Source organism: Lipotes vexillifer, unplaced genomic scaffold, assembly GCF_000442215.2.
Source record: "Lipotes vexillifer unplaced genomic scaffold, Lipotes_vexillifer_v1.1 scaffold71, whole genome shotgun sequence".
In the NCBI taxonomy this organism is placed as follows: Eukaryota; Metazoa; Chordata; class Mammalia; order Artiodactyla; family Lipotidae; genus Lipotes; species Lipotes vexillifer.
This window is the reverse complement of record NW_006793703.1, coordinates 7,927,318-7,952,727: the sequence shown is the minus strand read 5'-3', so window position 1 is coordinate 7,952,727 and position 25,410 is coordinate 7,927,318. Positions and strand designations below refer to the sequence as shown.

Genomic DNA, 25,410 nt, shown 5'->3' with positions numbered 1-25,410 from the left:
AGCAGGAATCGGCTTCAGCTTTATCTCTTGTTTGGCTCACCCAGGTGGGGGAGAAACAAAGATTAACCGGCAGAGGTACCACAGGATGGATATCTCCACAGGCTCCTCCCACCCACCCCGAGATGCACATGCTCAGAGAAGCTCACAGCTGCGCCCTTCCTCAGTTACAAGCAGCGTGTTTAGATGCTTGAGTCTAAGGGTAACCATAGGAGGGATAGATCCTTCATAGCCCACCTCAGAACTCTCCCTCCCCCGAGCAGGAGTGTGTATCCAAACAGCCCCCAGGAGAGTCAGAACTTTGGCAGCTCCCAAGTCTCCTAGCTCTAAGAGCTGGTCTGTCTCTCAGCCCCTTCTGGTCTCTCAAACTCCCCTTGGCTAAAGAGAGCTGCTCCAGCAGGCCTGGGAGCAGGGATGAAATCGGGCAGAAATTCCCTTTCCCCCACCTGCTCTAGATCCCCAAGTTCCCGAAACGTTTACTCAGCTTAGACCGACTCGGCCAGGCCCACCAGGCCCACTCCTTCCGTGGCCCAGGCCCTCCTCCCTCAGTGACGCCACCCCTCTTTCAGCTGAGCCACGAGGCCCCCCACGTGGGAGGAAGTGGCATGATGTGACCACACGGGGACCCTGGGACAGGCTCTTGCCCCAGCTAGAGTCCAGGAAGCAACGCTGCAATGGGTCACTGCACATGTTGTGGGACCCGTGTCTGTCCCAGGCGCACACTGTCTCTGTTCCTCTCTGCCCTTGACCTCTCTGCCATTCTGTCTCTTCCTGACTCTTGTTCTTCCTCTCCCAGGATTCGAGAGTCTCCTCTGCTTCGGGCAGCCAAGGACAACGACCTGTGTGTCCTGAAGAAACTCCTGCTGGACCGAACCTGTGACTTTCGGCAACGAGGTGGGATGAGAGTTTGATGTGATGGCGATGGGGCAGAAGCCCCTGCCCCTCCCCTACCCAGGGCTCTGAGGGTTCCTGCAAAGGGGCCTTGGAGCGTGTCTCTGGGAAGTGTCTGATGCTCGTGTTTCCCTCCACTCCAGGAGCCCTGGGGGAGACGGCGCTGCACGTGGCGGCCCTCTATGACAACCTGGAGGCCGCCATGGTGCTGATGGAGGCTGCCCCGGAGCTGGTCAAGGAGCCCACCATCTGTGAGCCGTTTGTAGGTGAGGAGCCTGAATGGGTTTTCAAGGTGGACACAGGTAGGAGAAGGTCTGAAGTCATCTCTTAAAATGAGCCTCAGAGGGTAGGTCGGGGAAGGAGTGATGGAGGTTCAGGAAGGTCTCCCTTGAGTTGGAAGGAAGGCAAAGGTCCTGGTCTTGGCTTTGGGTATCCGTGACCTTCTTGAGCCATTTATTATTTCCCTTCATCTCCTTTCATGTTCCCTGAAGGACAGAACTCTCTTTCTTTCATAGCAGCACAGTGATTACCTTTATATGCCACCCCCAGTAGTCGAGGGGGGGACAGCTAAGTGAACTGCTGGAGGGATGACTTGTTCTCAGTCTCACACCACTCTGCTGAGTCGAGGGCAGAAATCCATGCAAGGATCTGTCAGGGATCTCCTGTAAGCCAGGTGGATGCTGTGTCTCCGAGAGAACCGGGAACAGACCCCATGACTGAGGGCTCTCTTGTCCAGGTCAGACGGCACTGCACATGGCCATCATGAACCAGAACGTGAACTTGGTGAAAGCCCTGCTCGCCCACGGGGCCAGTGTCTCTGCAAGGGCGGTAGGCTCAGCGTTCTGCCTCAGTCCCCACAACCTCGTCTACTTTGGTGAGAGCCAGGGCCAGGGCTGGGGGGGTGGGGACGGGGCCAAGAGCAAAGGGAGGGCAGGCTGAGGGGGCTCCACTCCGGGGCAAGCTGGGAGGGGTCCGCCCTCCTAAGGCTGAAGGCCAGAACCAACCCCCGACGCAGGGCCCCCCCTCTGCACCGTCCCCGCCTCTGGTTCTGCTGACAAGCGTCCCCAGGCCCAGAGCTGAGATGTGGGGAGGGAGAGGCAGTCCCCTGGAGAGACTGCCCATCCCAGCCTGCACCCTCAAGCCACGGGGCCCTCTGCACCCCCAGGGGAGCACCCTTTGTCCTTTGCGGCCTGCATGGGCAGCGAGGAGACCGTGAGGCTGCTCATTGAGCACGGCGCTGACATCCGGGCCCAGGACTCCCTGGGTGAGAGCCGGGCTGGAGGGGGAGCTGGGTTGCAGAGGAGGGGCCGGGACAGCCCTCAGGTCCACCCGGGTCAGGGGGCGGGGGCATGGGGAGCATCAGGGACTCTAGTCCCAGTGGCCACGTGACAGCCCGTGTCCTCCCCCAGGAAACACAGTGTTGCACATCCTCGTCCTCCAGCCCAGCAAAACCTTTGCCTGCCAGATGTACAACCTGCTGCTGTCCTACGACGGGCGCGGGGACCACCTGCAGTCCCTGGACCTCGTGCCCAATCACCAGGGCCTGACCCCCTTCAAGCTGGCTGGAGTGGAGGGCAACACCACGGTGAGGGACCCTCCCCCAATCCCACCGTGTCCTTCTCATGACCCTTTTTCCAAAACTCTCCAGAAGGGTGGTGGTCCCTCACCTCCCAACACCATCACTAAAATCCTCAGCCTCCGAAATTCCTGACTCAGGAGGATTCGAGAATCTTACTTGAGAATATCTGCTACGGTAACCCAGAGTTCTGCTCCCCTTGCCTGTTCTCTTTCAGATCTTTATAGGGTTTGTGGGAAGGAAAGGTAGCCAAAAAATTAAAAGGTTCATGTCAACAGAGCCTTGTCAGTTCTCAGCTCTCCATCAGTCCCAAGGAGTAAGCGACCATGCTGTTGCCCTCGACCTGCTCCTTATGCGCTGACCCCCGCACCTCACCCCTCTGTCCACACAGATGTTCCAGCACCTGATGCAGAAGCGGAAGCACATCCAGTGGATGTGCGGGCCGCTGACCTCCACTCTCTACGACCTCACGGAGATCGACTCCTGGGGAGAGGACGTGTCATTTCTAGAGCTTGTGGTCTCCTCTAAGAAGCGAGAGGTATGGATACCATGGAGAATCAGGAGCTGTCGGGTGTCCGTGCAGAGCCTGTCCATTTGCTGAGATCCTGGGCTCCAGACACTTCCCTGCCCTGTAATAGATGGAGATGAGGACGGACTCCTGGGACCTTTGGGAGAAAATGCCAATCGACACCCCTTTCCTAACTCCACTCTCCCTCTGCTTAGCTCTGGTTCCTTCCACTTACCTTTCTCATACTAACATTGCATGTGAGGAACTCTCCAAATGGAAATTGCTTCCTATCATTCATTCATTCATTCATCCTTTCAGCATATTGAGCTTCTTGCTGTGTCCCAGCCACTGTACCAGGAATTAAGAATACAGAAATAAATAAAACACAGTTCGTTTCAATCAACTTTGTCAATTGCCCATCCCCGTCCTCAGTAATTGTAATAGGGTACAACATAAAGCATCATAAGGGTCTGTACTATGCACAGTGGCAGCAGGATGGAGGTTGGTTTATCTTGGCTTGGATAGACCAGAGAAGATGTCACAGAGTATGTGCTTGAGCTGGGGCTTCATGGAGGAGTTGGGAATCACCAGGAAGACGAAGAAAAAGAGAGCTTTCCAGAGAGGGAAAAACACGTGGGTCATTCAGACAGTTCTGGATTGAGTGATATGAGGGAAAGGAAAGTTTGTTGAAGACTTATAGCGGGGAGAAAATCGTTTGTGTTTTCTGGAACCTCCAAGACGGTGGCGAAATGTAGTTCCCCTTGTGTATCTGCCACCTGACAATTTCCTAGGAACCCTTCTAGAGCCCAACTCAGGTGATCACTGGTACTACTGAACAGAGGAAAAGGTGAGTGGCTGGTTGGTATGAACTTCGTCAGGGCAGGATTTCTTAGGAATTGGAACCCCAGTCCGTCTGGTGGATTGTGCCACCACAAATCCTTGGTCTCTGATTTCAGCTGGTTCTCAGTGTTCTGCTACGGGTTTTATTCTTGTCTTGGTCAGCTATTCTATTCCCTCAAAATTCCTTTCTAGCCCCTTCTGTATCCCTCACTGCCTTCGCCTTCAGTTCTACGAGGAGACCCAGATCCGTTCATTATGATGCAAATAGAGGCTCTCTGGCTGGAGCTGCTTCAGCTTCCTGCCTTGTCCTGCCCAACAGATCTGGAAACTGCCCACCGTCTCTCTCCTTCCCTCTAGGCTCAATGGAAAAGGTATTCTTTCTGCTAGTGAATACTCACGCCAGCTACGCTCTGACTTTGCCTCTTCCTACCTTCTCAGATGTGTTGTGCTGTCCATCATCCTCTCTCAGAGCATCTTTAACATCTCACTGCCTACTTACATCCGAGCACTAGCCCACCTGGCTGAGATTATGGCCACTCCCCACTCTTTGTGTCCTCTCTTGCTCCTCTCGGGTCCACAATACTTGTAGAGCAAATCTGACTGCCTCCTTGCTTGAACCTTCCAATTGCTTTCCGTTGCATTCAGAAAACAAAGCCCAGCTCCTTACTTTGGCATTCACGATGTGCCATGATCTGGCCCTTAGCTGTTTCACCCGTGATAACCCCTGCCCACCCCTCCAACAGGTTCTGCCATGTCCCCAGCCACACCTCATCTGTCAGTGTCTTCTCGCGCCTTCCTGCCTTGGCAACTGCTGCTACTTTATGGAATGACCTTGCCTAGCTGTCCCTTCACTCAACCATTTACGGCTCATCCTTCAGAGCCTCTGTGGTGCTGTAGGTCCTGGTGTTCACTTCTGTCATGGTTTATCTGCAGCACTACCGTGAGGCCTAGCGTACGGTAGAGGCTGACTGGTTGTCTGTAAAAGAAATGACAGACGAACTGAATGCGTGATACCCACGCTCATCGTGACCCTGCGTGATACCCACGCTCATCGTGACCCTGCGTGATGCCCACGCTCATCGTGACCCTGCCCATGTGGGACCCAGTGGGAAACCCAGTGCTGCTTCTCGCTACGGTGGTCGCCCCCAGCTGCACTTTTCTTCCGTGGCAGGCTCGCCAGATCCTGGAACAGACCCCAGTGAAACAGCTGGTGACCTTCAAGTGGAAGAAGTATGGGCGGCCATACTTCTGCATCCTGGGGGCCTTGTACGTGCTCTATATGATCTGCTTTACCATGTGCTGCATCCATCGCCCGCTCAAGTCCCGTAGTGGCAACCGCACAAACTCCCGAGACATCACCATCCTCCAGCAGAAGCTGCTCCAGGTGACTCTTCTCAAAAGGGCATGAAGGGAGCTGCTAGCATGGGGTGATGGCGCTGGAAACCAGAAGCACGCTACCTGGGAAAGATACCACTCACTTGGCTCCGGCAGGGGCAGGCTCCTGACCGCCCAGATAGAAATTAGGAGGGAGAGAAGGGGGCCAGAGTGGGGGCTCAGTGAGTCAGAGTGGGCTTCTCCAGGGAGCGATGGCTTTCTTGTGAACTTTGAAAGAATGCTTGGTATTAAAAACGTCATACTTTTGTAAAATTCCTTGTCATTTACAAAGAGGACCAGACGTTTGTAAATGTGACCTTCGGCAGAAACCGTGCTGTTGTAAAGGGAAGAAAACTGTGCTCCAGGTCCATTTCTGAGTCTGTTTCTGGTCTGTTAGGGCGCACTGTCAATAGGAGCACACTGGCAGTGATGTGTCAGCTGTCTGGCCACCTGTCAGGTGTGCTGCAGGAGGATGCCTGGACTGGGTCCCCTCTACTCTTGTGGGCTTGTCATTCTGTGGGTCACCCTCAGAGACCTGGGGTGAGGATGACTGAGTAGAGGTGTGGAGTAGATGTCAGGCTCTGCTGTTGAAGAGAGCAAACCCCTTGGCATGACAGAAGCAGCAGACTCTTGTGCATACTTCTGGGCATATACATTCAACACTGGGTTCGTTTAATAGGTAACCGAAATTCTTGTCCTAGTGACCTGAAAATAGCTGAAAGGGAGTGAAGGCATGTGGAAAGAAAGCAAAAGACAGAGGAGGAAGAATTTTGCCAGGCGAGTAAGAGCTTGATGACTGGAGACTTATGCCCAATGCAGGATGGGCCAGCCACAGGTATAGCTCAACCTGGACTTGGAAGAGGGGTAGTTTGGGATAGTTAAGGAGCAAAGAACCTGAGTCAAGTTAGACCAAAGAGAGTGGATGCACAGAGAGAGAACAGGGTGAAGAGCCTCACTGAATCCTGCAGTAGGTCGAGACACTCCGTGCTCCATACCTTTCCTCTCGGTAGGTATACAGTGTGCTGTCGTATCCAGAACCTCTGTCTCTCACAAAGCAGGGTTTGCTGCCTGGAGGAGACAGGCCTGAGTGGGGTGGGGCTGCCTTGTTAGAGGCGGGCAGAGGCGTGCTCAGGGGAGGTTGTGTTCCATGCATCTCAAACTAGACATGAAGGTTGTCCCTGGTGTGGAGACCACCCAACGGGAAATAAGGACATTTAAGGGGTGGCCAGCTGAGACAGGCGAGGGACTAGCAACGGAGGGGACGGGTAAACATGGGGGTGGCTGGACTTCTCCAGCGTTCTTGGCTCGATTTCCTCAGATGCATTTTTTCCCAACCTTCCTTTGTTTCAAACTTACTTGGGGGATTTTCTGGATCTAGACTGTAGATAGCCTTCTAACCTGAGGGTTGGGTGACGCTGAGCAACTGATTACCACTGAGTTTTCTTCCTGTGTGTCTCTTTCTCTTTGGGGCAGGACTAATTATGTACAGACCTGTTCCTTTGACCCAGATAGTCTAAATTATTATTAGGAGATCCCTCCCCTTGCCTCAGGACTAGGTGAAGCATAATTATAGCTGAGTGCACGAACTTTCCTTCTGTTGGCTCTCCTGTTCCTTCCTTGTTCCCTTTGGCATTTTTACCCTTCTGCCTTCCACTTCGATTAAAGCCACTTTGGCCCAAATAGAAGACTCCTGACTTTCAAATATTCTCTTCCTGGTGGGGGAGTGGACTTAAGAAGGCTGCCCTAAGAGGTTTGAATAGCAAAGAACATCAGTGAAGGTCTGTGTCTTTTGACGTTGCCCCTTGAGCCTTGGTCCTGAGTTGATGGAACCCCTGAGCTCCTCTTACTCAGTCGGAAGTCAGTCGGGATGAGATCGGGGGCTCCCAAACACATCACCGCGACTTGAAAGATTCTGCTTTCATGATGTGCCACATTTGTTAAATAATGGGAAATTCTTTTTTTCTACGTTTTTATTGCTTTGAAAGTCTTAGACAAATGAAAATGTACCAATACAGGGTCTTGACTTAATGAATGCAACTGTCGCCACATTAATTAGCCCATGGAGCTTTTTCTTAGTTAAATGAATACTTTTATATCCAATTACATTAATAAATCTGGACATATGGAGCTCTCGGTCACTGTAGGATTTCCTCTTTGGGTCTCATGGGATCTAGAAAAGTCACTGGGCTCCATGAGAGTAGCCCAGAACACCATCTCAAGACAGTTGAAATGAAAGAAAATACTCCTTTATTTATATGAGGTGGCACAAGCTACACAAAAGCAGACATATATGAGGGTAAAGTCAGTTTATCTCTGTGCAGTTTTGGAGATATCTCAGTGTCTTCACTCTAAGATGCCTCATTGTTCAGCCATAAAAGTTATGCTTTTCCAGGGTTTCCCAAGAGCTCTATAATTAATTAGAGTTCATTTTCTGTCTCCATTCAGTGTCTACTTGGTTTAGGCAGGACACCGTGCACTGTGGTCCTGGCTCTCTTAGGTTTCCAGGTGAGCAGAAAGTTCAAAGTCTGGGATTAGGCAGCTTAGGTTTGAGTCCTCACTCTGAAACCAAATAGCTGTTTGACCTTGGGCAGATCCTATCTCTTGCTAGATCAGTAGTTCTTAACCAAGACTACACATTAGAAACATGGGAGGCTGGCAAAAGTACTGGTTCCTAAGCTGCCCCACACCTGATACATTAGAAAGACTGAAGCTGAGGTCCAGGCAATGGTATTTTTAAGAAATTCTTTGAGTGATTCTCATTCTTAGCTCAGACTGAGAGCTTCTGGCTTCATCTTTGAGATCTACTCAGCTTTCCAGTGTGAAGTCGATCACTCTGATCATTTAGAGCCCTGATTTGCTGTTCAGCAAGAGGGCGTTGATCTCCCATCATCAGATTTCCTTTTTGTGTCTTGAAGATTTCCTTTATCTCTCCGCTGCCCTTTTCCCAAAATCACTTTGCTAATTCATTCACTACACAAGTAATCACCAAGAGCCTAGTGGGGCCTGAACATTGCTGTAAGTGTTGGAAATTCAACCTGGTCTGAGCAAAACGCAAGTAACCTCTGCCCTTTTGGAGCTTCCAGACTGGTTGACATTAATTACATGAATAGATATTGCAACCTGTGATGGTTACAATTCACATGATTTTTTCCTATGATGAGAAAACAGCGTGCTGAGAGAGCTTATAACAGGGGCCTGGGCACTCTGGGAGGTCAGAGAAGGCTCCCCTGACGAAGGTAACTGAGCTAAGATGTGGGTATGAATTAAAGGTGGAAAGTGAGTTCTAGGCAGAGAGGATGCATATACAAAGGCCCTGAGGCAGGAAGACCCTTGCCAGTGTCTAGGAACTGAAGGAAGATTGGCTAGAGTAGAGGGAGCTGGGGCAGGGGCCTCCAGATGAGGCTGTCCTGGCAGATCTTTCCCAAAACTTTCCCAAATCATACAGGACCTTGCAGGCCATACTGAGGATTTTACTCTTTATCCTAAAGGTAGTGAAAGGCTCAGAAAGATTTTAAACAGGCAAGATGCTTGATAACACTTTTGTTTCAGAAGAATGTCTCTGTTTGTAGGGGGGAGGACAGGTTTGAGGGGGCCGGGGAAGATGTGGGGGGACCAGTTAAGAGACTATTACAGTTCAGCGAGCAAAGATAATGGTGGATTGGCCTCAGGATGTGATGGGGGGACGGAGAGAAGGGGTTGGCATCAGGGGACTTATCAAAGGTAAATTCATCACTGCTGCACAGTGGATGGGATGTAGATAGTCAGGGAGAGGACGTGGCAGGAGTGACTCATAGGTTCCATTTATTTTAAATCATCCTCGACCTGTCACGGTCAGTGGGTTTGCTTTTTCTACACATCACAATTCCTCGTACGCTCTCGACAGTCCAAAGCACTACAGCTATTTGAAAACCCAGTTGATCTCCAACTCTGTACTGCTTTACTCAGGGGTCCTAACCAACTCACTTTGGAACAAGCACAGCAAATTAAAGACAAGACAGAGGTGAGGAGAAGCAGGAAGCCTGGTAGATAAAAATAACATCTACTGGGTGTTTGTTTTGCGCACTTGATGTGCATTTACCAGTGCTTCTGAGATCTTATTAAAATGCAGTTTCTAAGAATAAGGCTGGCGTGGGCCCTGAGATTCTGCATTTCTGACTCACGGCTGGGTGATGCTGACATTGTGATTCTGTGGACCACATTTCAGATGACAAAGCATTACACCATTTGATCCTCATAGATACCTTAGTAAGTAAATAAAATTATGATCACCATTTTAAAGATGGTGACTCTGAGGTCAATTAATACTTCGGTAGAGACACTCAGCTAGTAAGGGCAGCGCTGGGGTCGGGGTTCTGGTCTGCGTCACTTCAGAACCTTGAATACGAAGCCAGGCATTTCTCCCTCCAGAGTGAAATGCTCAGTTCCAGGCTTCTTCTTTGGAGGATTCACTGCGTGAGCAACTCATGTCTCCAAGCTTTGAGAGCTAGCCAGGGCCTGGCACACTCACCTGTACCTGGGCACACCTGATAGTTCCCTGCCAAGATGAGGAACGCTGGAGAGCAGGGGTGGGGGTCCAGATCTGGGATTGTCTCCAGCCTCTAGCTCCTGAGCTACTGTCTGGGCTCTAGTTCTGATACTAGGCCATGGTTTTGATGTGATTAACTTTTTGGTGGATAGGGTGCGTCCTGCTTCTGTGGGAATGGGTAAAGACTCCTTAGGAACGAGCAGACCTTTCCCAAGTTCATCTTCCTGAGAAAACACAGGGGCTAGGACATGGAATAAGCCCTTGGAAAGTAGACTTAGATGGAAACCAGGAGATCTTGCTCTCTTTTTGGCCCAGTGGTTCTCAAGTGGGGGTATGTGGCAGAAACATTTACATCCAAAAACAGAAGATGCTGGGTCCCTGCTCCAAACGAATTGAATTAGAGTCCTCAGGGTTGGCCTGGACACGTGTGTTGTAACAAAGCCTCCCAGCTTATTCTGATGGGCGGCCTGGTTAGGAGCCCCTGCACAGTTTAGAGGATGAGAGTAACTCTTCATTAGGAACCAGCAGGTCTCTTTCTGGGAGCTTAATTCCTCTGTAAGAATCTTGGGGAAAAAAGAGGGTCCCGGATGGGGTTTGACAATTGTTTCCGGTGTGTTCCCCCTTCCTCGTGGTTACACTTGCTTCCCACCCTTCCCCACAGTGGTACCCAGGCTCAGCTAGGCCCATCCCTCTCTGGGCACTTCCTTCAAGACAGTGAGCTGAGTCAGCTGGTAAGTGAAAACACTCTCTTTTGGCCAATTCTCAGCAAAGTAGGACCTGTCAGCCTCCGCAGGGGATCTGGCTGTGGACAACTCCTAAAATCCTAAGCCATGTAAAGAGGTAAAGGGTTCCAGTCATTGTTGAATGACATTTATTTATTTATGTATTTATTTATTTATTTACTTTTGCGGCACGCGGGCCTCTCACTGTTGTGGCCTCTCCCGTCGCGGAGCGCAGGCTCCGGACGCTCAGGCTCAGCGGCCGTGGCTCACGGGCCTAGCCGCTCCGCGGCATGTGGGATCCTCCCGGACCGGGTCACGAACCGGCGTCCCCTGCATCGGCAGGCGGACTCTCAACCACTGTGCCACCAGGGAAGCCCTGACATTTATTTTTTAAAGGGGCTGAGGGGAGTATTTTCTCAGTGCATTATTAGCTGAGCCTGCTGGGGCAACCTTGAACTAGGAATCTGGAAATTGCAGACAAGCCCACTTCATTGTCATCCTTTCCGCCATTTGCCTCCTGGCTCCCACTTCCTGATTCCCTTTTACCTCCCTTCTGCAACTCTTAGATCATGCTCAGCATGCACCTGTCTGTTCACCTGCTCCCTTGTCTCCTTCCTTCCTTCCTTTCTTATGAATGCAGCATCTGCTGTGTGTGCATTGTGGATAAAAAGAGAAGTTAGAGGTCCCTGCTCTCAGGAAGCTCTAAGATTCCTGGTGAGACGTGGACTGTCCAGACGACTGCAGTGTGCTGGGGAAGGGCTGTAACCAGAGACCGGCACCGTGATCCTGCAGGGGGAGACACCTGACCTGGCCATGGAGGGGCAGGAAAGGAGACCCAGGAGGAATGCTGTGACCTGGGTCTTGAGGTTGAGGGTGAACCAGAAAAATGTGGTGGAGGCAGGCATTCTAAGAAAAGGTCACAGTCCACACGAAGACCTGACTTAACAACAATAATTCAACGTGGCCAGAACTCACACAGAGCATGAGGACCTAGGGCAGGAGCCAGACCAGCAAGGGTTCTGTACGTCATGCTCAGTAGTCTGAGTCTGATTTTTTATTCTTATCTCACAATGCACACTTCTAAGTAAAAGAACACACGTGCAGCCAGCAAGGGTTCTGTACATCACGCTTGGTAGTTTGAGTCTTATCTTCTATTCCTATCTCACTATAAGCACTTCTGAGTAAAGGAATACCCGCCCATGATTTAAAAATCAGACGGCAACCAGTGTTTACCTCTTTTAAGTTCTTCACCCCTGTTGTCACCTCTGCACTGCTGAATAATGCACTTCTATCTCTATTCATTAATTAAATTTAGACATTAGCTATGGAATTTCTACTCTGATAAGGATTTAGAGAATACCCATCACTCCCATCTCCCCCTCATGTTTATTCCAAAGACATGGTGGAACTAGGAAAGGCATTAAACAGAGAAGCCATGGGGTGATATTTGCATTTGAGAAAGGTTAGTCCGAAAGCGAGGTGAGGGGGGATTGGGTGCAGGGTGCTATGGGTTTGCATTAAGGCAGTGGTGCTATGGATTGAGGGCCAGGGCAGCATTTGAAAGAACTGGGAGGCTAAATGAACGGGACCTTGAAAATGAGTGTCTCTGTTAATTCACTTTGTTAAATATACCCTCGATCCCGAAACCTTTTCATAAGAACCACACATCTAGAAAGCTGCAGATCAGTCTCTCCCTGTAGACAGGAAATCTTGAATACAATCCCCAAAGAATAAACTTCTAAAAAATTCAAAGAAAAACTCATTACCACTTTGAGTTTAGGGTTTAATTCTAGAGGGGCAAGGGTGGTTGATGAAGAGGGCATTCTTATTATCAGTTCATCAGACATTAGAAAGTCATTTGTTAAAATTCAATACCCCTGTCCATTTTAATTTTATTATTTTTTTATTATTTTATTTATTTATTTGGCTGCATTGGGTCTTTGTTTCTGTGCGCGGGATTTCTCTAGTTGCGGCGAGCGGGGGCTACTCTCTGTTGCAGTGCGTGGGCTTCTCATCGCCGTGGCTTCTCGTTGCAGGGCACGGGCTCTAGGTGTGCGGGCTTCCGTAGTTGTAGCACGCGGGTTCAGTAGTTGTGGCTCACAGGCTTTAGAGTGCAGGTTCAGTAGTTGTGGCGCACGGGCTTAGTTGCTCTGCGGCATGTGGGATCTTCCCGGGCCAGGGCTCGAACCCGTGTCCCCTGCAGTGGCAGGCGGATTCTTAACCACTGCGCCACCAGGGAAGCCTGCCCCTGTCCCTTTTTAAAACACTAAACTCTTTCTCAACTTTGAAAAGAGTATTTATTCCAAATGAGAGCCAACATTACATATGAGTGTGAACCGCTAGAATTCCCCTTGAAATCAAAGAAAAGAAAAACGTTTTAAAAGCCCACTACTGTCATTATTTTTTCAGCTTTAATGAGGTGTAATTGACAAATGAAATTGTAAGATGTTTAAAGCGTTCATCGCAGTGATTTGATACACGTATAAATTGTGGAGGGATTCCTATCTAGTTAATTAACACATCCATCACCTCACATATTTACCTTTTTTGTTTTTGATGAGAATAAGTTCTGTTCTCTTGGCAAATTTCAATTGTATAATACTGTGTAATTAACTATAGTCGCCTTGTTTTCCCATTAGCTCCTCAGACCTTAGTCGTCTTATAGGTGAAATTTTGTACCCTTTTGCCAACCTCTCCTTATTTTGTCCATACCCCCATGCCCTGGCAGGGGGTTTTCCTTTTTTTTTTTTTTTTTTTTTTGATTCCACGTGTAAGTGATACCATGAGGTATTTGTCTTAATCTGATGGGCTTACTTCACTTAGCATAATGCCCTCAAGCTCCATCCATATTGTTACAAATGACAGGATTTCCTCTTTTCTCATGGCTGAATAATATTCCGTTTTATATATATGTGTGTGTGTATATATGTGTATATCACATCTTCTTTATCCATTATCCATTGATGAACACTTAGCTTGTTCCCATATCTTTGCTACTGTGACTGATGTTAAAATTTGCATGGGAATGCAGATGTCTCTTCCAGATTCTGTTTTCATTTCCTTTGGCTGTATACCCAGAAGTGGAATTGCTGGATCATGTGGTAGTCCCATTTTTAATTTTTTGCGGAACCTCTGTTCTGTTTTCTGTAGTGGGTGCACCAGTTTACATTCCCACCAATAGTGTACAGTGATTCCTTTTTCTCTACATCCTTGCCAACACTTGTTATTTCTTGTCTTTTTGATTATAGCCATCCTAATAGGTCTGAGATGATATCTCACTGTGGTTTTGATTTGCGTTTCCCTGATGATTAGTGACATTAAGTACCTTTTCCGTACCTGTCAGCCATTTGTATGTCTTCTTTGGAAAAATGTCTATATTCAGGTCCTCCGCCCATTTTTGAATCGGATCGTTTGGGGTTTTTTGCTGCTGAATTGTATGAACTACCATTATTTTCATGGCAACTTTTGCACGTGTATGTTACCTTTTGTTTTCCAGAGAGCAATTAAAAAAAAAATAAAACCCTACTGTAGGGTCTGTGTCTTGGAGAGCAGCAAGCAAGGGGGCTCGCAGGAGACTGTGGCACTCGGCATTCTGCTTTTAAATAGAGGACCTTTGGGGACAGAGTGGCAGAGGCAGCTACTTTAGGGCAATCGGATCCCAGGTGGAGCAGAGACAAAAGCCCGGGGTCTCTGGACACCTCTGTTACTCACTGGTGAACTTGAGCAGGGGAACTCCTACTCGTAAAGGAACCCGTTGAACAAACAAAGGGGTGCTGGTGAGGGGCAGCCCCAGAAGGAGATTACGGTAACCAAAACTGTCCCCAGTATTCTCCATTAGTTAGGGTTTTGCCTTTTCATCTCCTGAGGAAGAAAGCTGATGCCACTCTCTCGCTTTCCTGTAGTGGCACTCTGGTTCCCACAACTCTCCTGGCCAACTAGTGCAGTCCTTTTCTTCTTAGTTGAGCCAAGGAAAAAGGTTGGTGGCAGTTTTCCAGACGAATGCAACCAAGGTCCAAAGTTTTTTTTAAAGGTTTAAAAATTTTGTACAGATACATATATGGCACGGATGCCGTTATTTTATTTCTATATTTAATGTTATTTTGTTCCTATAGTTAATGAACTTATTATTTATACTACAACCTGATTCTCAAAAGGAGTTGGCCTGTTTTACAATGAAAGACAGATGCTGTAGGAACATTAAGATCACCAGACCCATGATCTGAATTTTAGGTTGGAGGAGAGGGGATGCAAAGATGGTTGTTTGAGCTGGGGATAAAAGAGAGAGAGAGCGAGCGAGAGAGCGAGAGAGCGAGAGAGCGAGAGAGCGAGAGAGCGCTGAGCTTCCTTGGAAGCAAGGCAAAAGGGAAATGTCCCACTATATGATAAAATAAAATTTGCCGGTTTCTCAAGAGAGGTAAACGTCAGAGAAGTTTACAGAACATCAGTTCTTTAAACAACAACAACAAAGGAATTGATATCTAGTCACAGGTTGTTAGATCATATTGTTTACTAGATACGTAGTCACCAACTCCTTTTCTGGTCTTCCCTGGTCCCATATGATTTACCTGAAACATTTCCACCACCTGTTGGTAAGTCTGGTCCTGTTCTTCCCTAAAGACTATATCCTTGGCTTCTTCTGAGCTGACACACACCCTCTGAGAGGCCACAGGATGCTTGGTGGCTGCCTTCCTTGTACCATAGATCACCTCCCACTACATAGCATCTCTTCCTATTTCAAAAGCTATGCCTCTCACTGGACCAGGGTGTACACTGCTGAAGTAACCTGCAGAGGGATGCTGAGAGGTTCCAGTTTATCGGCAGGACAGAGATGATTAGCATTTCTCATGCTTAATGAGGGATCACATCCTTCCCAGCTTAGATCATCCTCAGGGACTCTCAACTCCTGTCTTCGGTGCACAATTCAGAGATGCGACCGTGGAGAATAGAGTTCCCAGAAGTCCAAGGGGTACTCGAATGGGTTGGAGTTGTTTGTATAGTTTCACGTGAGAATTACGTATATATGAGCACAGTTTTCTGGAAAGCGGATCTGTGGTCTTTATGATATTCTCAGATGGGCTCATAACTTCAAAAAAGTTAAGGAGCATTATTGTAGAATTCTATTGCTATATCTGGGTAATATTGCAAGCCTTTTCCTGTGAAGTAACATGTGCAGAGGAGGGTGGTGGGTGGTTTTCATTCCATCTTGACCTTAGGACTGTACCTTCTACTCCTACTGTCTCGGATAAGGCAGGGCCCTTCCTCAAAACTAAAATCCATATATTGTCTTTAGCCCTTTGCTATATTGCCCAATCATAATAAAACCACAATGAATATATCTATAGCGCTCTGTGGTTTATAAAATACATCCAAATACATCTCATTTGGTCTTCACCATAACCCTGGGAGGTAAGCACTATAGGTTCCATTTTACAGATGAGAAACCCCAGGCTCAGGGAGTTTTAGTGACTGATTCAAGGTTTCACTGGAGCTATAACAGGTGCTGGGTCCATACGGGAACCTGAATGCTATGATGTGTTTATATTCTACTTGCTGGGAACCGCAACGAGATTGGAAAAGCTGGCCTTTCAGCCTAGCTGAAATCAGCCCAAACCACTAATACCTCTTCCTGTTGGTTTAGCCTTCTTAACTTGGTGCTTTGAAATGTGACCTCAGCCCCTCAGTACACACATCATCATAAATAACTGCTCACAACATATATATAAGAGGTGACTTGCTAGGTGGTTACTCAAGTTGTTAGCATATGTAACATATGTATATTAAGCCTTGGTTACTTAGACTGATGCCTTGGTTACTTAATGCCCTGGTCACAGACTGAGCCACAATGGCACGGGGTGGGGGTGGGGGTTGTTGATGGTGTTGGTAAGGGGAGCTTTCCTTCACCTTGGATAGAGTTGAGCTGCTTTAGACCACTTACTCAAAAGGACTTGACTCTCAGGCTATCAGAAAGCACTTCTTATCCTGAATTTCTCACCGCAGGAGGCCTATGTGACTCAGCAGGATAAAATCCGGCTGGTGGGGGAGCTGATGACGGTCTTCGGGGCTGTGATCATCCTATTCCTAGAGGTGAGGTGCAGCTGCGCTCAGGCGGAGGCCACCCACCTGAGGCCTCAGATTGAACTGAAGTCTATATCGATCATTGTTTTGTTTTGTTTTCCTGGCCTTTTCCCAGATCCCGGATATCTTCCGGGTTGGTTTCTCTCGCTATTTTGGACAGACTGTCCTCGGGGGGCCGTTCCATGTCATCACGTGAGTGCTCTTCCTTCCAGCCCCCTGCCTTCCCTTGCCAGAAATGTCCCAGGTCTCCCAATCCCTCTCTGGGACCCTCACTCCCAGGGATTTTTCTCTAGCAGGCTTGTGTGTGTGAGACGGTGTATGTGTTTAGCTATGAAGACTGAGCCTGAGTGTTTGGGTCCCATGTAAGTCGGTGCCATGCTGAAGGGGACCTAGCATATTTCCAGTGCTCCTCTCACTTCCCCCCTCTCTGCTCTCCCCCCAGCATCACCTATGCCTCGCTGGTGCTGGTGACCATGGTGATGCGGCTTTCCAACACCAACGGGGAGGTGGTGCCCATGTCGTTCGCCCTCGTGCTGGGCTGGTGCAGTGTTATGTACTTTGCTCGAGGATTCCAGATGCTGGGTCCCTTCACCATCATGATCCAGAAGGTCAGTGCTTTCCCCAGAGTTTCCTCTGGCTTCAGACATTGGACCTTTCCCAGACAGAGGGAGGGAGTGGGAGTAAAAAGGAAAATGCTGCTCGGAGTGGACCTGGTGGAACTCCGGTGACTTCCAGTCTATCGGCAGTAGCTGCAGAGAGGCAGGTGGAGAAAGGATCCCTCCACCCTCCCTCCCCTCTCTGTTTCCTGTAGATGATTTTCGGAGATCTGTTGCGTTTCTGCTGGCTGATGGCTGTGGTTATTGTGGGATTTGCCTCAGGTAAGAGCCTCCATCAGATCATCGGATCCAGTTCTCCAGAAAGTTGTCTCTTACTCTTGCTCTCAGTTATTTCTCCTTTGCAATCCCCTTTGTTTTCTTTTCCCCCCTGGTGGAAGGTGAATCAAAAAACACACTCGCATTCTTAGGATCTGGGTCACTCAGGTTGGCCTAGAGAGTAGACTCATGTGGTCTGAATTTCTGGGCCAATAACCTTCATGTTGACTAACTGCCCTGCAAGATCTTTAAAGGAGAGATAGAAAAAGGGCTTTGGAGAGAGAAGACTATTAAACAAGAAAGACTGGCCAGTCGTGAAAGGTGCCATAGGCAAAAAGTCTAGTATTTAACTCTACTGTGTTTACACTTCAGAAGAAGAAACGAAAAGCATTCACTAGCACATAAGGTGCCCTTTTTTCCCCTATGTGTGGTCAGAGTTGAAAGAAAAGAAAGGAATAGAAAAAGGGTTTGGAGATTGTGAAGAATGAGAAAGGAAAGCAGAAGAGCTGTGAAGAGAAGCTGAAAGAAGAATTGCCCAGTGGGGACCCAGTCACGGACCAAGGGGGAGGGTGCCAGAGAGAGGAGGAGGGGAAACATCCGGGACAGAACAGACAGAGCAGAGGGAGGGAGAGCACAAACGAATGAGTGCAAGACAGTTCTTAGGGAAAGGCAGGAAGAACAAAAGGCAGCAGGGCTCACCCAGTCCTCCATGTCTGCAGCTGAACCTCCAGAAGACAGGTGGATGCACCTGATGACACGTGAAGACCCACAGCCCTAAAGACAATGACTTTTAGTACAAAGGACGCCATGCCTGTCCTAGGCATTCCCCTGCTTGATGGGGGTTCCCACGAAACAGTAGACTGAAACACTACACCAAGATCTGAACGCTGAGAGGGTCAAACTTTGATAGGCTGCCTGTTTGGAGGATTCCTCATGTACCCTTCCTCCGCACCCTCTGCTCCACCTGCAGCTACACTTAGGCAAAATGAGGAACTATGACAGAGTCGTTTTCTGTAGATCTCCTAAACCATCTCTTCTTCTTTGTTGTTGCAAAGCCATGCTTTGTCATAGACCCTAGTTCTGCTCTTGGGGTCACCTTATTTATAGTTCCGTTCCCCACACAGAGATGGGTCTTTTAGAGGTTCTAACGCTGTAGTGAGTTTCCAGGATGCCCAGTACCATCCAGTAGGCTACACACTGAGCAGGGAAAACTTTTTTATGATGGTCCAAGCTCACCCAGGAAATCTCAGAGTAATGGATGGTTATCTAGAGGATACTGAGATTTTTTTTAAAGGTGCTTTTCTTTTAGCCCTTTCATGTGCTCAGTTCTTTAAAATTGGTGGAGATTCCATGCATTCTTGTAACAACTTGCCTTTTAAATATTTGGTTCCAAAATGTAAAACCCAGTTAGGTGACATATACTATATTGATTCGATAGATATTTGCTAAACTCTGAGGATTACTGGTATGATAAACTTGGTCATAGGACATCTGAGGGTTAGCCAGGTCCGCAGGGAAAATGTGACTTAGATGCGTAATTCTACATTTATGTGCCTGTGTGCATATATGTGCTTGTGTGTAAATGTATGGAGATATATACTGGAGGTAAGAATGAATGCTGATCAGGCCCGTGCTTATTGTGATAACTCCCCATTTCCTGATCTCCATGCCCTCTTCGTGGGCGGAGCAGCGTTCTTTATCATTTTCCAGACAGAGGACCCATCCAACCTGGGGCAATTCTATGACTATCCCATGGCGCTGTTCAGCACCTTTGAGCTTTTCCTCACCATCATCGATGGGCCTGCCAACTACGATGTGAACTTGCCCTACATGTTCAGCATCGTCTACTTTGCCTTTGCCATCATCGCCACACTGCTTATGCTCAACCTGTTCATTGCCATGATGGGCGACACACACTGGCGGGTGGCCCATGAACAGGATGAGCTCTGGAGGGCCCAGGTGAGTTCATTAGTGTTAGTCTTTTTTTTTTTTTTCATTTTTTTGGAGTAGAGTTGATTTACAATGTTGTATCAGCTTCAGGTGTACAGCATATTGAATCAGTTATACTTATACGTATATCCACTCTTTTTTAGATTCTTTTCCTATATAGGCCATTACAGAGTACTGAGTAGAGAGTTCCCTGTGCTATACAGTAGGTCCTTATTAGTTATCCATTTTATATATAGTAGTGTATTTATGTCAATCCCATACTTACAATTCATCCCTCCCCACCTTGTCCCCTGGTAACCATAAGTTTGTTTTCTACATCTGTAACTCTATTTCCGTTTTGTAGATAAGTTCATTTGTACCCTTTTTTTAGATCCCACATATAAGTGATATCATATGATATTTGTCTTTCTGTGTCTGACTTACTCCACTCAGTATGACAATCTCTAGGTCCATCCATGTTGCTGCAAATGCCACTATTTTGTTCTTTTTTATGCCTGAGTAATATTCCATCGTATATATGTACCACATCTTCTTTATCCATTCCACTGTTGATGGACATCGAGGTTGCTTCCATGTCCTGGCTATTGTTATTAGTGTTAGTCTTACTAAGGGGCAGGGGATGGAGAGAAAAATCAAAGTGGAATACGCCACGGTAGATGACTGTTAGGAGAGTCACGGAACAACCCCGTGGAGCTGTCACCTCAACAGAGGTACTTTTGGATAGATGGAGGGGACTTTTAGCCAAAAGTCTTTTTTTTATCTAAAAGAGTGTAGGATGGTAGGATAGGGTTAGGATCAACAGCCAAGAGCACAGAGGAAGGGTAGATTCAGGAGCCAACCTTGAATCCAGTGGGAACCAGAAACTGTTTTGTTCTTATATGTTCTAGTTTTTAATTTGGACCTTATCTTCTATTTGCTTCTATAACTGTTTCTCCATAATCTTTTCCTTATATCATCATAGGCTAATAAAATCTTAGAGTTGGAAGTGCCTTTAGTGGTCCTCTAGGTGAGCTCCTACCCAACATATACTCATTTATTGGTCAGAGGATCAGTCAGTATCTTCTTTAATGCTGATGCGGATCTTATTTTCATGTGGATTTGGGTAGAGGTTGGAAGGAGAGAGCTTTTTTATATTTCAAAAGTTTTTGTTGTTAGAAAAGTCCATATTGCATTGAGCTGAAACCTATCTTTCTGTAATTCCACTCTTTGGCCCAAGTGTTTTCTTCTCGTATAATGCAGAACACACTCTCCCATAGGAGCACCATTCAGATCTTTGAAGACAGTCATCATTTATCCCCTCAGACTTTTCATTCATTAGCAATAATTATTTAGAGCCTGTTTGAAAATGTCTAGGATCTGGGGACACAGGCATGATGATGTAGTCTGTGCCCTCATGGAGCTTGCCGTCTGGCTGGGCAGACAGACATTAAACGAATGACTTCACAGAAAGCTGTACAATTAGAATAGCAAACGTGTCATAGAGATGTGAAGATGCTAAAAACAGGAGGCAACAGAGGAGTTTGACTAGAAAGTTAGGAAATGCTTTCCTGATGGAGTGACATTTAAGATGAGCCCCTAGACATGGGTAATAATTAGTCAATTAAGAAGAATGAGGGGAAGGGATGGAGGTTAGGATTTGCATCCACTGGGACTCTTGGCTACAGGGACAGAAAACCAAACTCAAATAGACTTAAAAAAAAAAAATGGGCGGTGGGAAGAGGGTGTGTTGAGCCTCATAACTGGAAAGTTTAAGGAATTAAATCAGCTTTAGACATGGCTGGCCAGAGTCTGGATCTCCATTTTATACTTCAGTTTCTGTTCTTCTCTGTTTTGTCCTCTTTGAAGTCAGTCTCTTGCATCATGTTGGTGAGATAGCTTAGAGAAGCTCTAAACTTACAAAGGAATGAGCAGGTGCACTGTGTTCCAAATTCCAAGGGCCCATTCTTATTGTATTCTGTGTGCCTCCCGATGCTGTGGATCTGTAGCTTTTAAAAGAGCATCTCCCCCTGCCCCCCGAACCCATCTCGTTGCAACAGGTTTGATCATAGGCGCAGGTGGTGGTGGTGGTGGTGGTGGAGTTTGGGGGAGAATAGAGTAAGTAACCAGGGCCGTGTGAAGTCCAGTCTACGCTAACTGATGGACTCAGAGTAGAGAAGGAGTGATTCTCTAAATGAAAGCTGGGTTCTCTTACCAGAAGAAGGTGGCGGGGGCTGCTGAATGATGGCACAAGAAGAACAAGAAATGTCCTTTCCAAGATAAAGAAAAAGTGCTGTCCAGGGAAAGGGAATAGAATGATTGAAAATCCTGAGGTTGGGGACTTGCCTGGTGGCACAGTGGTTAGGGATTCTCCTGCCAGTGCAGGGGACGTGGGTTGGAGCCCTGTTCCGGGAAGATCCCACATGCCGTGGAGCAACTAAGCCTGTGCGCCACAACTACTGAGCCTGTGCTTTAGAGCCCGCGAGCCACAACTACTGAGCCCGTGTGCCCAGAGCCCGTGCTCCGCAACAAGAGAAGCCACCGCAATGAGAAGCCCGTGCACCGCAACAAAGAGTAGCCCCCGCTCGCCGCAACTAGAGAAAGCCCGCGCACAGCAACGAAGACCCAATGCAGCCAAAAATAAATAAATAAATAAAATAAATTTCTGTATTAAAAATAAAGAAGTCGTATCTTTAAAAAAGAAAAGAAAAGAAAAGAGAAAATCCTGAGGTTGGAGGGAACTCAGCGCAGCTAAGAAACAGAGAGAAGGCCAAGAGAAGTGTGGAGTACCGAGAAAGACGGGGCAGAAGGCAAAGTGGAGAACTGAGCTACTTTGAGGATTCCTAGTTCTTTCAATTAATCAAGTTTCCTGAGCCCAGTGCATCCTGACTGACCCTCTGTTCAGACCTCCTGGGCCTTTCAAAACTAGAATGGTCCTGATATGATTGGAGGAATGCAGCATGAAGAGGGGTCATGCCTGTCCTTGCTTTGGACACTATACTATAAATAGCACCTAAAATGGCGTCAGGTCTTTTAGAAAACATGCAATGGGCTCTTACTAGGCTTATGATCAACTAGAACCCCCGCATCTTTGTTACATGACTGACTTAGCTAAGCTCCTTTATCGTTTTTCCTGTACTTAACACAGACACTTTAGTCTTTTTTTAAAAAATTTTTATTGGACTATAGTTGATTTACAATGTTGTCAGCTTCAGTTGTACAGCAGAGTGAATCAGCTATACATATACATATATCCATCCTTTAGATTCTTTTCCCATATAGGCCATTACAGAGCATTGAGTAGAGTTCCCTGTGCTATACGGCAGGTTCTTATTAGTTATCTATTTTTATACATCGTAGTGTGTATATGTCAATCCCAGTCTCCCTCCCTGCCTTATCCGCTTCTCCCCACAAGTTTGTTTTCTACATCCGTGATTATACTTCTGTTATGTAAATAAGTTCATTTGTACCCTTTTTTTTAGATTCCACATATAAGCGATATCATATGATCTTTGTCTTTCCGTGTCTGACTTACTTCACTCAGTATGACAATCTCTAGGTCCACCCATGTTGCTGCAAATAGCATTATTTTGTTCTTTTTTACGCCTGAGTAGTATTCCATTGTATATATGTGCCACATCTCCTTTATCCATTCCTCTGTTGACGGGCATTTAGGTTGCTTCCATGTCCTGGCTTTTGTAAATAGTGCTGCAGTGAACATTGGGGTGCATGTGTCTTTTCGAATGATACTTTAGTCTTATACATAAATGTAGGACCTTACATTTGGTTTACTTAAATTTCATGTTAGGGGTTTCTGACCAGCATTCCAGTCTGGTGAGATCATTTTTATATTGCTTTGTTATCTTGTATGTTACGTGTCCCTCCCAGTTTTGTGTCTCAGACATATTTGATAAGCTTGTCTTCTGTCTTTCACAGAGGTACTTAATGAGGGCTGGGCAAAGGACAGAACATGTGACATGCCACTAAGATTTTCCCTGCCCAGTTTGGAGTCATTTACGCACCCTTTTCCCTCTTAGCATATGGGTATTTATTGAATTTGCTGCAAATTCCCTCAACATCAGCAGCAGCATTTCATCCCCAAGATCATAGAGATTCTATTTAATCATGTTATTTAAATCAAGATAATTGGCTTATGTCTTTCATACGGAAAAAAAGGAAATGAGATTAGTTTGGAGTGACTAGTTTTCCAAGAATCTGAATAGTAATGCAGGGGTCACTGTTTTATTCAAAGCACTCATAAAATATCCTCTCCTTTTATAGCGGGTGATGAGTAAGGCAGGTAGCGTGGCACCTCCCACAGGCTAGGGGATGGGTAGGTGGCTGTCACCTCCACTGATCTCTGGTGTCCTCATCCCACAGGTTCCTTTTGGTTCCCTCTGTCAGTAGCCTCAGGGTTCTCTGAACCTCATGGCTCTTTCTGCGTTCTTCCTCTATCTCTTGGTTCCTCCTAGGTCGTGGCCACCACGGTGATGCTGGAGAGGAAGATGCCTCGCACCCTGTGGCCTCGCTCTGGCATCTGTGGGTACAAGTACGGGCTGGGGGACCGCTGGTTCCTGCGGTGAGTGACAGTGTAGACGTGTGAACCGTCAACCAGTGTGAGGCTGTGGGAACAAGGGTGACGGGTTCCACATTTACGACCCTCCTCTCCATTCTTGAGATTCCAAATTGCACCCAAAGGAGGTGTCATCACTCCGTAAAGCGAGACTGCGTTAGCCTGTGTGGGGGAGGCGGGTGGAGCTGAAGTGGAGGGGTGCAAAGAATGCTGAGAGCTGATGCCAGGCTATGAGTACATAAGGGCAGTAATGCGAATGGCTAAGAATATGAGTCCGTGCTTGAATGTGGGCATGGGTTACCCAACTTGGTCTAGTCTTGTTTCCACCTGACGCCCACTTCTAGTACATTCTTGAAGCTTCTAGTCTAGCCTTGAAACTAACCTGCTCCTTCGTACTCTACCTTCATCTCCTGGCCTGGCTCTCCTCTCTCATTTATTTCCTGAATTGCATCTTCTCATCCTGACGACACGCTTATCTTTTAATTGGCTCTGTTTTCTCTCTCATACTCACCCACATTCCCCCCACCATCACACGCCCACACGAGCCCTACTACCCTCCGAATCCTGAATGCACAGCCTTTTGGGTCTCTCTCCTAGTTATCCTCCATCTCCCTCTACTTCCCTTCATTTGATCCTAGAGGGTCTTCTGGCTTCAACGAGGCTAACTTCCTCCCCCTTTCCTCTCACTCCTGTTTCCCAGCTGTGCCCCGCTCACTTCTGCTGCTCCCCATGGCCCATCTCTCCCCAGTTCAGCTGAGTCCTGTCCCCTTTTCCCCTCCTCAGAGTTGAGACCAACCAAGATCAGAATGCTTTGCGAGTACGTCGCTATGTGGAAGCTTTCAAGGGCTCAGACAAGGAGGAAGAACGTGAGCATCTTTCTGAGAAACAACCCTCTGTGGTTGAAAGTGGGATTCTAGCCAGAGCCTCCCTGGCCCTCCCGACTCCCTCCCTGTCCCGGACCACATCTCGAAGCAGCAGCAGTCACCGAGGCTGGGAGATCATTCGTCGCAACACCCTGGGACACTTGAATCTTGGACTGGACCTTGGGGAGGGGGATGGAGAGGAAAGTGTCTATCACATATGATTAGGACGCCTGTTACTCCCCTCCCGACTCCAGGTAGGCCTGGGGTGGAGGGGGGCCGAGAGAGAGAGAGAGAGACGCTGCCTATGCAAACATCTGACCTTCATGCCCATTAATCCTGGGAGGGTGGACAGAATAATTCTTAAAGGCCATCCATGCCTTGCCCTTCACATCAGCATCTAGGGATGAGCAAAGGGCCCCACATATCTTCTGTCTTCTTGGAAGTCCCACATCTTGGGAAAAGGGGGTATCTTTTCAAGCAGAGTTAGACTTGGCAACTAAAGACATGAGGTAGGGATGCTAGGCCAATGACTGGGTCATCTCCCTTTCCACCCCATGAGGCCCTAGATTGTAAGCTGTGAATCCTCCCTGGTTCCACAGGGCTTCATGTGGGAAGAGCCAGCCATGGCATTGAGGTTGTAGCCTCTCGCCTCTTCTTGTACCCCGTAG

At 47.7% G+C, this 25,410-nt stretch overlaps 1 protein-coding gene across 1 annotated transcript in view; it reads left to right on the top strand.

Moving 5' to 3' along the window:
- Positions 1-24,966, top strand: part of TRPV5 (transient receptor potential cation channel subfamily V member 5) — a 26,400-nt gene extending 1,434 nt beyond the window's left edge. The window contains exons 2-15 of the mRNA XM_007466639.1: positions 794-891; positions 1,032-1,154; positions 1,625-1,762; positions 2,054-2,152; positions 2,298-2,473; positions 2,856-3,002; positions 4,984-5,196; positions 16,431-16,517; positions 16,624-16,700; positions 16,951-17,116; positions 17,320-17,386; positions 19,071-19,339; positions 23,779-23,885; positions 24,663-24,966. Coding sequence (XP_007466701.1) covers positions 794-891; positions 1,032-1,154; positions 1,625-1,762; positions 2,054-2,152; positions 2,298-2,473; positions 2,856-3,002; positions 4,984-5,196; positions 16,431-16,517; positions 16,624-16,700; positions 16,951-17,116; positions 17,320-17,386; positions 19,071-19,339; positions 23,779-23,885; positions 24,663-24,963 — 2,068 coding nt within the window. The 3' untranslated portion in view covers positions 24,964-24,966. The remainder of the gene's footprint in view (positions 1-793; positions 892-1,031; positions 1,155-1,624; positions 1,763-2,053; positions 2,153-2,297; positions 2,474-2,855; positions 3,003-4,983; positions 5,197-16,430; positions 16,518-16,623; positions 16,701-16,950; positions 17,117-17,319; positions 17,387-19,070; positions 19,340-23,778; positions 23,886-24,662) is intronic.
- The last annotated feature ends 444 nt before the right edge of the window (positions 24,967-25,410 follow it).